Source organism: Myxocyprinus asiaticus, chromosome 1 (assembly GCF_019703515.2).
Source record: "Myxocyprinus asiaticus isolate MX2 ecotype Aquarium Trade chromosome 1, UBuf_Myxa_2, whole genome shotgun sequence".
Classification (NCBI taxonomy): Eukaryota; Metazoa; Chordata; class Actinopteri; order Cypriniformes; family Catostomidae; genus Myxocyprinus; species Myxocyprinus asiaticus.
In genome coordinates this window covers 25,352,266-25,365,359 of record NC_059344.1, presented here as the reverse complement: position 1 = coordinate 25,365,359, position 13,094 = coordinate 25,352,266, and the positions used below count along the sequence as shown (strand labels likewise).

At 36.5% G+C, this 13,094-nt stretch overlaps 1 protein-coding gene across 14 annotated transcripts in view; it reads right to left on the bottom strand.

Moving 5' to 3' along the window:
• Positions 1–3,029: 3,029 nt before the first annotated feature.
• LOC127411375 (transcription factor SOX-6-like) overlaps positions 3,030–13,094 on the bottom strand; it is a 167,869-nt gene continuing 157,804 nt past the window's right edge. For 12 of the 14 annotated variants that reach the window (XM_051647601.1, XM_051647387.1, XM_051647760.1 and 9 more), the window contains 3 exons: positions 11,881–12,114; positions 7,634–7,850; positions 3,030–6,628 (listed from right to left, as the gene is read on the bottom strand). In XM_051647601.1, coding sequence (XP_051503561.1) covers positions 6,319–6,628; positions 7,634–7,850; positions 11,881–12,114 — 761 coding nt within the window. In that variant the 3' untranslated portion in view covers positions 3,030–6,318. The remainder of the gene's footprint in view (positions 6,629–7,633; positions 7,851–11,880; positions 12,115–13,094) is intronic. The other 2 variants (XM_051647438.1, XM_051647513.1) reach the window with 1 other exon arrangement.

Below are 13,094 nucleotides of genomic sequence, written 5' to 3'. Positions count from 1 at the left end.
TAAAATGTGTGAAACCACAACGCCACGGTGAATCACATTTCCAAGGTAGAAAATCACGTGACATTCAATGCCAGTAACAAGAGAGAGGAAATAAGAGCCTTTTTAGCTAGTAATTTAATAAATGTGCAGTAAACAATTGGCATGCATGAATATGTGCCTGCGTAAACACGCACATTTAAGCTTTTGAGTCAAAAGTCCAATTATACAAATGTGTGATTTCTCTAGCAGTGTTTTTGTATGATGATTTCAAACATCTTTTTCTAAACAGCAAATTAGCAGTAAGAAAATGTTAAATACAAACATAAAAAACCCATTTTTTTGGCCAACAGTAATTAATAAATTGTCTCAAATTAAAATAAATTTTTACACTTTAATGTATTTTAATTTTAGACAATTTATTAATTACAATTTCTGCTGGCCCAAACAATGTTTGTATGTTATTGTTGTTGTTTATGTTGATTTTATTTGAACCTTTTCAATTTTTGCAGTTTCACGAATTGTTTCCTGTTTATAAATGCTTGTTTAAATTTAGCTAAAAGCTTATAATAGACTATTTAATGGCAGGTCCCAATTATGACAACTTACCCCATATAATGTGACAACATACGCTGCTATTGTGGCATGCTGTAATAGGTGAACGTGTACTTGATGAACAATCATAACATTCATTGATATTACCTTTTTTCATAGTTAGTATTTAGAGGGAACTTGTAATCCCACAGTTCAGGTGAGTGCTGTAGGTAAAGTTACTCTGACAGTAAATATTGTAGGACAGATGAAACTGTTCCTTTGCTGCATCCTGGGGGTTAATCATTTAATGCTTTGAGATTTAACCTTTGTATTACAGCACAGAACCAGAAATTATAAAATAATCAGATCAACCACAAATGTAAAATCTTTGTTGTCCATCCATTCTCTTGCCCATCCTAATAAATTTACAGAGGGATGTGTACACAAAACTCTGTTAACAAGGCTGCAGTTCAACATGCAAATTGTTTTAGTGTGTACAGTTTGCCTCTTTGTTTACTAATACACATAGGTATGTAAATGTTTTCATTTTATTTTTAGTCGCAATTTCCCTTCAGCCGTTGCATTTATTTCTGTAGCTTATATTTTGCTCAAAGCACGTGTTCGTCACATTTACGTACTCATTAAGCACAACAAACTCTAAATGTGGAATTATTAAATTATATTAAAAATTAATTATTGTTCCAGTTATATACTGTTTTAAATATGGTGACATTAATAAATTACCAAGAATCAAGAATGTAAAAAATAAATAAAAATACAAACACAACATATAAAACAAAATGTCTCTTTAATTTGTAAGTGTCAACAGCAGTACAAAAGATTGAGTGATGGTGAGACGATTTTGTCAGATGTGTGTGTATTCTATCTTTTATGGAAAAAGAATAACTCTTGAGGTAAATAAGCAAACAGGCAGGAACACCCTCATCTGCTGTCGTACATCAGTGAATTGAGAATATACTGTAGAAATGTGTTACATTACAATATGCCAAATGCTGCTTGTGGGGAGAACAACCTCTATTGTACAATCCACTAAGGTGTCTAAATGCACCTAAATGTGTCACTCATCTGATTTATTTATTGTTATAATAATACTACCATTACAGAGAAGACTGGTCTCTGGACATACAACTGTAGCATTAATTAGTTTACCTCACGTCAATACTGCACATGGAAACCAATAAATTGTTGGTTCACATACTAAAGCCAAGCAAAAATATTTTTAGTACCTTTTTTTCTTTTTTAAACAATAATATCCTTAGCAAATAGCTGTCTTTTGTACTGTATAAAGAAGAATGTGAACACAAATATGATGGCAACCTTTTTAAAGTTCAATTAAAAACTTTACACTGGACTGTACAAGATTTTATGATAAACTATTTACACTTTTAGAATTTAAACTTTAAAAAAAATAATAAAATAAAATAAAAGCAGCAACAGATACTATACTATTTCTAACGCCCGCATACCTGCCATGGGTCTATGTACCTGCTAAGAAACCGGTCTCTACACACACGCACGCACGCACACACACACATACATACAAACACACACACAAAGACAAAATGAAAGAAAAAAGTGTTATCAGGCTGCTAGCAGAATTCGAAATAAGAGCGTCCCTAGAGACAGAGGAGCCACACACACAGTGTTTCTTGAGGGACTACAGAAATCTAAAAGCAAAGTACCATTGACAACAAGATATGTTGTCCCTGACAGCAAAATTGAATTCTTCTGAACAGCAGCTAGCATATCAGTCCAGCATGTCAGTGAATTGTGCTGATTAAATTAACAAAAACTATCCCACAATATACATCACAAAAGTCCATACCAAAAAACAAAACAAAACAAAACAAAAGCATTACAGTAAGATAAGTATAAACACCCAAGCTTTGTCCTCAGTTATTGTACCTACTGTTCATTAATATGGCAGTGAAAGTTATGTATTATTGACTTAATTGCTTTTGGCTGGATGTGAAATGTTCTATTAAACACTATAAACAACACAGAGCAAAATACTGTATGAGAACCTCAAATGCACAAAATGGGTCTGTATTGTGCAGCGAAAAAAAAAATAATATTTGCACATCCCCATCGGACAATATGCTGGCATGTGTTTACAAATGAAGCTGTTGATATGCCACAACTGATGCCCTTTAATTACATATTCTCTCATCCAAATTTGGCACATAACCAATTATTAAAACTTCAGCAAGTACCTCTGTATTTAGAAAAATAAAAATAATAAAATAATAATAATAATGAAATAAAAAATAAAAATGATTAAGTACATTCATTTCAAGATTTGTCCTTTGCTACAGAATGCACTTACAACACAGAAAGAAGCCTGAATGTAATAAGAAATGTCTGGTTAACAGGAGTGAGAGGTTCATCACTGAAACACATGAAAGTGAGATGCCCGGGTGTCTCAGCTGTCTGTCTAATACTACACGATCAACAGGGATGTGCATTAAACAACTACATGAGGTACAGTGAATTGTCAGTTTGTGATTTCGTTCTTTTTTTTTTTTTTTTTTTTTTTTTTACAATGACCAACAAAATACACACAAAAAAGTAAAATACATAATTTATACTTCAGTACAAGTATCCATGAACAAAAATAGAATTCTATTTTCCTATGTTATATTTACAATGCAAAGAAAACAAAATCTGATGAGATGGAGAACTATTGTATTTTTGTTTTTGTTTTTTAAAGAAAAAAGAAAAAGAAAAGAAAAAGTAACTTTGTTTTGTGCTCCAATACGGTTTCAGATTTCACTGTTTTTATTCTTGTTCTCTGATTGTCCTTTAATTATGTTCTACTGACACTTTTAGAGCCAACAATGGCTAATAAATACAATAAAATGTCTATATGCACTAGAGAGCTTCAACTACAATATACAACACAAACGTACATGTCCATTAAAATGTGATAATGAAGTCCGGTGTGTCTCAGTTGGCCAGTCACTACACAAGCCTCTCCGTTGAGTATACTGCTCTTTCTCCCCAAGGCAGCACTGGAGCTTAAACAAAGTGTTCATTCATCACGTGTCTTTGCATAAATTAACAAAATATGTAGAGAGAAAAATGACTCAAATCTGGCAACTGTGAGGCGTGCACGCATGAGTCCAAACAGGTGACTTGTTCATTTAGATTTTTTTCTTTTTCGCACAACAGCTTCACATTAGTCAGAATTGATCAAAAATACCATTTATATCCAGTGCTTGTAACACTTAAGAATCATTGTCTCCGTGTGAGATTGAAATTGTCTCTTTTTTTTTTTTTTTTAAACCTATACAAGCGCAATCAAGTTTCAGTCCCAACAACAGTCCTTTTGTCTACTACCAGCCTACAGAACTGGCTTGGCATGGTCAAGGAAATATGTACAAATCAAGTACAAATCAACCAATCCACCAGCAAACAGATATAACAGCTTTAAACAATAAACGTTGGCTTATAAGTAGGGAAGAAAAACAAACTGAATGTGGATATCTAGGGACACCCAGCCAAGTACTGTACCTTATGTAAAAATCACAACAAACTAAACCAAAAGAAATAAAATAAAGGTACGAATACAAGCTTCTAGAGAAGTGCTCAAAACTTCTATGAATTAAGTAAATGCTTTTCAAAGAGGTGGGCTAAGTATAAGAGTTAATGCTTCAACTGCTGGGAGAAATAAGTGCTAAATACACATTGATACCTTTTAGACTTTTGGAGGTAATGCAGAGACCAGCAGCCTCGCTGTGACATTTCCTGTCTATTCTAATCTCTGGGTTACTGATGAAACAGGCAGGTTCAAGGGCAAAAGGAAAATAGCTGGACTCATGCATTAATGATGCTGTATTTCAGATGATACCGACTCGTCAGTCATTTTAATAATCCCCCACAGCTTGATCTACTTGTTCCATCTGCTCGCTAGCACCTTGTGGGCTGCTTCTGGCTGTGGCCTTTTGCGTACACTTTGATGGAGAGAGAGCACAATAAACCACATGGGCCTCGTCTCCATTGTTTAGTACCTTCTCTTGGGCATGGGCCGATGCTGGGAGCCAGATGGCAGCCCCTTGAGGCAGGGTGTGCACTGGGCAGAGGTCAGGTGAATGGAGGTGAATGGCGCTCAAGCCCTGCTGGAGCTTTCAGCAGGGCCAAAGTCTAAAACAAGAGGCCCTGACCGCTAGCTGCTTCTTGGCTGTCCTTCCACAAGGAAATAACCTGAGTTCTACCGCTGGAACTACAGCATGATTTAGCTGAGCTGCAGAACTGTCTATTTGAATACAAAAGCCACGTTAGCAGAATGAGTCTAAATGTATTGCTATGATTGTTTTGTTTTTTAAATTCTTTTTCAAGTGCTCAAAACAGATCCAATCCAAGCAAAATGACTGAAAATGCCACATTCAGCAGATTTGTCTTTATACATTTTCAAATCTACTAGTTTAAGCATATGTTTAATTAAATGTAAATATAATTCAGTTTAGTACATAGGCAGTATGTATATCCACTCAGAAAATTTTGTAAAATACGAGCCATATTATTTACTACTTCTTTTCTGAATAACTGGCCAAAAACTTCCAGATAAGCTGGGTGTTCTCTTAAGACTTAATGCTGAACACACTGCAGAAACCCAAAGGGCATGCACTGCTTTAAGACTATCTTCTGTCAGTTAAGATTTACAATGTCCAAAAGACTTGAGCATAAATAAAAGACTTTCTGCCCTGGAAAACGGGGCTAAAGAGTTTAGCAGAATGTGCATGTACATATAGTACAACAGCAATTTGTGACTGTAATACACCAAAGCTGCCTTTCACTGCCTGTCCAATTCTGCAGATTTGATGCCATTTGGCCCCTTGGCATTCTGGCCTGATTACAATCAGTGTGATTAAGAACTGAGAGGGTAAGACCGAACTAGAGGGCTGAGAGAGGCTGCTGGTTGGGCGATCACTGCATTCAACCTACCGGAGAACAATGACACTCTTAGTTCCTGATCATTTTAACATGGTTGTCGTTGGAGAAGAGAAAAAAGTGGGCTTTTAAAGTTCTGTGATTTTGTAAGGATTGTCTAAGACTCGTGCGGTCTTTCACTTAAGACATTATATTTTAAGATTCAAGAGCAAGAAGCTTATGATATGTTTGGCACATCTGGACATTTTTAAACATAATAATAATAATAATAATAATAATAATAATAATAATAATGGGGAGTTTTAGGCTTTCCCTCTGTGGTTCAGCAAATGTAAGGACTTTTATCACATTATGAAATGTCAAATGAAGTTTTGTTGTCTTTTTCAGTTTAAATAGTTCTGATTAAAAACATTCACAAGCTGTTTGCTGGTACAGCATACCTGAGTGAGATATCGAACCCCATCAAAAACAGTAATGTACGCTTCAAAAGAAATAAAAAAGATTTTAGCAAATACATGTGTAAATTTATGTGAATTGAAGTAAGACTGTGAGTTATGCATTCATATGAAATGTTTCAATTGTTAAGTCCTATTATTCAAAATGTTGTAGGAAATACCCTAAATTGTTCATGATCAAAACACATGAAAAAACAAAAATCAATAAAATAACAATAATAAAAAAAAAAATAAAAGCCAAAATAAAACACAATCAAACTGTTCCACACTCTGAGAAACACTTAAGACCAATAGCTGTTAAATCTGCAGGAGCCACATCTGCATGCTGGCTCCCAAAAGGTATATCATCAGAAACAAGTTTTTAAATTTCAGATTTGTTCGTTATTTTTTCTTTTCCATCTTCTTCAGTATTCCCTATAATAAAAGGATATTCTTCGCTGCCTCAGTTGGCACTGACAGGCTCCTGTGTGTCATTCTCACTGCTGTAGTCCGATTTGGGCTCGTCCTCAAAGTCCTCGTACATGTCCATCTCATCCTCTCCATTCACTGAGTCGTTGGGAACCATGCTGCCAGGCTCCATCTTCATGTTGAAGGTGCTCTGGATGACGGGGATGGTGGGCTCGGGGCTAGCCGAGGCACTGGAGCAGTCTGATGTCATGTGAGGGGAGGGCGTGGTGGTCGCCATGGTTATGGCACCAGGGTAGACAACACCTGCGCTGGTGCTGATGGGAATCTGTGTCTGTGGCTGCTGCCTGATTCAGAGGTGGAGAACAAAAGACAAATTTATCCTTATGAAGTGCCAGTGGACTTTTTTTTTTTACTTCCTGCCAAGCTCAGAGAAGCTTACGAGCTTTTAAGAGACAGATGAAAAGTTTAACATTTCTCAAGGAAAACAGTCTTGGAGAATTAGAGAATGGAAAGAACAACAGACAACACTGGTCGAAAACGTAAGGCTCTTGGATTTTAACAGTTATATTTAAAACCCTGGCTCTTATGCTCTTAAAAGATGAACATCCCGAGCCAGTAGCCCTGTAAAAATTATTTTCAATCAGTGACAACATGATTGTGAAAATGACACTCGTTTCTTTCAGGGCGACAAAGCCAATTGGTTGGTAGAGACACGGTCTCCTGATATTTAACAGGCTGGCTGATACTCCAGCACTCGCATTTCTTGCTGTCGAAGTGGAAACACCTGGAGCAGGCATTTTCTTTATTCACCACACAAAGTAAATTATAGAGTTGAGCTCCAAACATTTGCCCTGCAGCCCTCTCTACATTCATACTCAAGCCTAATATCCTAAAATAATGGCCGTGTGAGTCCCACTGCCCTCTGTTACAGTCTAAATAAAATAAAATAAAAAACACTACTTTTAAGCATCTGAAATAAAATCCTGTTTTGCAGATGGGATTTGACCCAAGATCAAATCACGAGGCTATATATTTCTCTCCTCTGAGAAATAAATATATATCAGTTACCACCGCATATAATCACAAAGGGACCATGTCTCCGACAAAAGGCTTGCTTGCTTTAAAACAGTGAAGATTAAAATGAAGTGTGAGGCCAAATAAAATTAGAGTCACTGTTAAACACGCTAAATGGCTGAATTACTCCAATCAAGCTGATTAGTGGGTCACTGGCTTTACACCAGGAGCTGGCACACTGCATGGAGTCATTACTTGCCTATTGTGAGAGCTCTAAGCTGGCTTCATTAACAGCAGACAGGGTTTAAGCAGAAGCCAGTGCATGGTGGACCTACCCCACAGTGAAGAACTGCCTCATCTCCTGCCTCCTCGACCTCATCATCTGCTTGTACTCGCCAATGCGCAGCTTCTTGCCGTCGATGATGCAGGTGCGCTTGGGCCGGGGCTTGTACTTGTAGTTGGGGTATTTCTCCAGGTGGATTTTGCTGAGTCGCGCCTGCTCCTCATAATACGGCTGTTTCTCCTGGTTCGTCATGGCCTTCCAGCGAGATCCTGATGACCACAGGAGGTGATAAGTTAGGACATGTTTTGTAAAGATTATCACAAAAAACAATGAAAGAGATAGTTCAACCAAACATGAAAATTCTGTCATAACTGACCTACCCTCGTGTCATTCCAAATGACTTTCTATCTTATGTGGAAAACAAAAGGAGATGTTTTAATGAATATCACAGTCCGACTTTTCCAGTAATGTAGTCGCACATGCAAGCATACGTCGTATGCTTACCTATCTTTATAGGGATTTTGCATATGCTCACCTAAAATTAGTGTGGTATGGCTGCCAGAACAACAAGTAGGCTTTTGACCCGTAACTTTTCAATGTTGTTCAACTAACGTATTGCCACAGCACCGCTGAGTGAATTTTGAATTTATTTATTATAATTTTCTTTTTTCAAGTGTACAGAGATTCTCTCTAAACATGCACAGAGCAGCGGGAGGCAGGAACGCTTTCCTGAAAGTATGGGCAAGATATACAGTCTGACTCAGCTTAGCAACCAATCAGAATATTCATTTCAGCGCTAGAGTTGTCATTGCGCTGTGAATTTACTTAGCTGCAAAATGTGATCATATTTATGCATTTAAATATAACTTTTCCTATTACATTTTGTGAAAGTACTGACTGCACCCATGCTAGTTTTTGAAGATTTTTGCAGATGCTGACCAAGTTATTTGAGTTGTCCAGTAATTATATCAAATGTCATTTTTTCTGCTTTTTACTTCTGTCAGTGGAGCCTTTTTTCAAATTTCTATTTCTTAGTAAGAAACCAATTTCACTATACTAAACCCACACACATACACAAAAACAACAACAACAACAAAATCACATTAGTACTACATTAGTACTACATAAAACAACCATTAATTATTTTGCATATAATAAAATAACATTACTACACTTATATTAGCTACAATGCTTAACAGTTTATTATGTATTAGTTTATTAATTTAAATTAATATAAAGTCTTACCCATTTTTCTGGCAATGAAATTAACATTTAATGAAACTAATTAATTTAAATTAGGGCTGTGAATTCATTAAAAACATAACTAATTAATCACACAGTTTCTGTGATTAATCGTGATTAATCATTATTAAATTATAGAACATGACATTACAACATTAAAAATCAGTATATTTACTTTGTATTTTGTCTGCAAGAAATTGGTTAGTCATCATTTATTTTAATTATTTAAATATGTACATGTTAAAATGTTCTTTTTCTTTTCTTTTTGCGGATAGAAATTGACACATTTTTACAGGTATTCATATTTTAAACAAGTATATGTATACATGCCATAAAATCAGTGGACAGGTTGTAGTTACAATTTGGGCAAAATCTTCTGCCGTTTTACAGTGGACTTTTTCAAACAAATGGGCAGATTCAATTCATATTAAACTTTATTGGCAAAAGAAACTTAAGTGTACATTGCCAATGCATTATTAGACACTATGCATACAGATATAAAACATATTAAATACTGAAGTTTAATTTATTGAAGTTTAAAATACCAAAACTATAATTTTCTCTGGCTACCATTCAGTCTCTACAAGTATACCTGTCTGCAGCTTGCTGAACAGACAGGTCCGTAGGTCTCTATTGTGCACATGCTGGGTCTCACTCGAGTGGGTTCGTTTTTGATGCTGGTTCAGATGAAAGTATAAGTGAGCATTTTTGGGCGATGTGAAGAGATATGGCATTACGGTGTTTATTATGCCTGGTACATGCGTTGCGCATAATGAATGATATGCACAAATGTACAATGTAAAAGGTGCCTGGGTTTGTTCCTGGCAGGCAGTAGATGTCCTAACGCCGCCACCCACCCTAATCGGAGCCTGTAAGGCTGATTAGCCTGAATTCGGGACACCTTTCTCCTATCATGTGAAGTAAAAAAAAAAAAAAAAAAATGTAAAAAAAGGATACTGCATATTTTTTTTATTTTTTATTATGTGTTAAACAAAAAATATGAATCACACAAATAAACACATTAAATTTCCCAGCACTAATTTAAATAGATATATATCAAGATACCTTATTGCTTTTAGTTTTGTACTGTACACCATGCCAGCAAGAAATGTTCTTACCCTAGCACACATTTTCTATGCTCATAAAGGACTATGATTACAGACCATACAATAAGTTTTTTTTTTCTTTTAATGAAAAATATATATTTATTACACATTTTACATATGTTTATATACATATATGACTTTTACAGACTGGGTGTGTGTGTGTTTGGGGGTTGGTGGATGGGGGACTGATAAATTTACAGTATACCCACCTCTTCAGTCACCACTACTCCACTGGTCTTTTCAATACAATGGTAGCGGACAGTGGCTTTAGAACCTAAAAGTATCGTAAGTATCTTGAGTCTATGTGACTCACAAGCCATAACAAAACTCATAAGAAAGAACCTGAATTGAAGTTTTTTTTCAGTGAAAATCTTGAGATCTGATGCCCAATCATGAACACTATGAGAAAATCTTGTTTACATTGACTTTGCATTAAGCGCTAAATTCAACACAAGTTCTTGCATAATCAAGCATGCCACAGTGAACGAGCTTCTCTCGTGTACTCATGAATGCACAACAGACGTCTAGAGTTTCACTGTAAAATGATTAAAATTTTGGGTTGTTTTTCACCAGACTTTTAAAGCATTTCCCTTTGTATTTCGCATAAGAATGTAAGTCATACGAGTATGGAGTGAAATGATGGTGAATAAGTGATGAGAGAATTTCCATTTTTGGGTGAGATATTATTGTATGTAAACAACATTTGGGAGAAATAAAAATGAATTTGGGAGAAATACTATAATTTTACAAAAACAACTTCAAATTAATATGATTTTTGAATCCAATGTTATTAAAGTAAATGTTTGCTGGCATGTCTACATAGTGTGTCAAAATTAACTTAAGAACAATAAATGTTAAGTATAACAATTCAGCAGCATTATTCTGTAGCAAGTACTGTTGTTTTTGACTGGAGGGTAACTGCATGACTGTTACCATTGCTGCATTAGCAGAAAAAAACAGGGCAGTAAATATCCCCAGCCTTTAGAAGTCCGAGTTGATGGGACTTTTAGTTGATGTGATCTATTGACTCTCTGGACTGGGGAACAAGACCCATTTAGCCCTGTCATTTTTCATGACAAACACTGCCCACGTGACAGCCACTAAATCCATCTAATTGAGCTGCTCCCGCAGGCAGCACGCCATTAAGTTTAACCATGCTCTTCGGTTTCAGCCGCATTGAATTGTGCAGAATTATTTGCAAAAGAAGATAAGGCAGGAGAGGTAATAGCCTGAACATAATATTCACGGAAAACATTTTGCATAGTACAGTAGGTGTAATGTGGAGATGTGTGTCTATTGATTGATAAGAAAAGAAATGGCTTTGATATGATTAACTTTTTTTCATGAAATTTAAGGTGCAGTAAGTTGTACTCCATCAACATAAAACACACCCTCTCTGTTAATGGTGCAGCTACATTTTAGTCTTGTAAGTCTTGGTTTTGATCCAGAACAGTGGGCTGTTTCATTTTGGTAAAAGCAGTCCCTCCCTTTACCTCAACAGAGGATTAGTGTTTCTTAATGCTTTTCTAAGTCATGCTGTCATTAACAGAGTGTCTTTTTTTTTTTTTTTAGCAATATAATGTTCTGATTTTTATTTTATATTGAAAATCATACATACAAATCCTAAACCTACGATAAGTATACTCAGCTCTATCACAATTATTCCTTGAGCTGTTACACCAAAGACGAGCAAAGCCATTCCAATAAGTAGAATGACTCTTTAAATAACTGTTAACTAGACCATTGAGCTAGAGTGATCCAAAATAAGCAAAGCCATTTTTTGCCAGTGTCTGAACGACTCTACAATAGTTCCCTGGACAGCACTGCAGTGACACTGGGTAGAGGTTCAGTTTATTCTTGCGGTGCATGGCATTATAAAAAATGAAAATGGAAAGGCTAATGCAGACGGCCATGGCTGCTGGTCGTGATTGATTTGGGGGCTTAGACTTACCCAAGATTTTGCTGATGTTGGAGTTGTGCATGTCTGGGAAGGCCTGGAGGATTTTGCGCCGCTCATCTTTGGCCCAGACCATGAAGGCGTTCATGGGTCGTTTAATGTGAGGTTCGTTGCTGTTCCTTCCCCGGGGTTCCCTGTAGACCCGTGCCTCGGTAGTGCTGGCGCCTCCTGTTGGCCAACAATAATACTGATGTGGTTTATCTGCAGAGCCATTCAGTTCCTTACTCCCTAGGAACACCAGAGCAAGAAGGAGAGAGTGGGTGCAAACCATTAATCAACTAAGTAGTGCAGGGCATCCATCAGCACATCAGTGTGACTGGAGCTGAACCAGAGAGCTGGGTTTGGGGATCCCGAGAGGCATACTGTACCTCATTCTCCAGACTGCCTGTTTCAAACCGGACTGGACAAGCCCATGTTTTGGAACATAGAACAAGAGACTACTGATGGTAGAGCAGCTCTTGATGAGTGAAAACTAGCTCAAACCAGATGAAGAGGAGCTTGACTATAATGCCTTTAAATATTTTGTCTCAACATTCTTTGCTACGTTCGAACTGCCGTACATATCTGGATGGCTTTTGCAATGTTATAATGGTTATGTTCTGAATAAAAAAATGTGGCACGAAGGTGTTTATGTAAGTAAGGTAAAATATGGAGGGCCAGTACCAAAGTCTGGACAAAATATATTTCTTTATGTGATAGGGTGGTGCGGTAGCCTAGTGGTTAAATTGGGGCTGGTAACGGAAGGCTTGCAGGTTCGAACCCGTCAAGAGATAAACTCTGAATTATTTTGCCCTTGAGAAACCCCAGTGTGCACCAGTGGGATTGTTTCTGTAATAATTGTACAGTAAGTTACTTCAGATAAAAATGTCTTCTAACTTGACACACTAACACAGCGAGAGTGTGATAAAGGGCAAACAGACAGCGCTCAAGAGTGCAACAACTCTTCAATCAGGCCATTCACAATCAGCATGTGTGTCCCCAGTTTCTGTATTTAACTTTACAGCAAAGTGAAAATGATTCTGTTTGTATGTGCATTTGCTTCCTTTTATATGTAAGATGTGAAAGAATTAAATAAAAGCTGTATGAATATTTCAACAAACAAAAACATGTTGATAAACAAGGCTTGAAAAATAAAACAAACCCCCAAAAAAGCCTTTCCATATGCTACGATACATCTTTAATGATCCAAAAACTGGATAAGAAGGCTT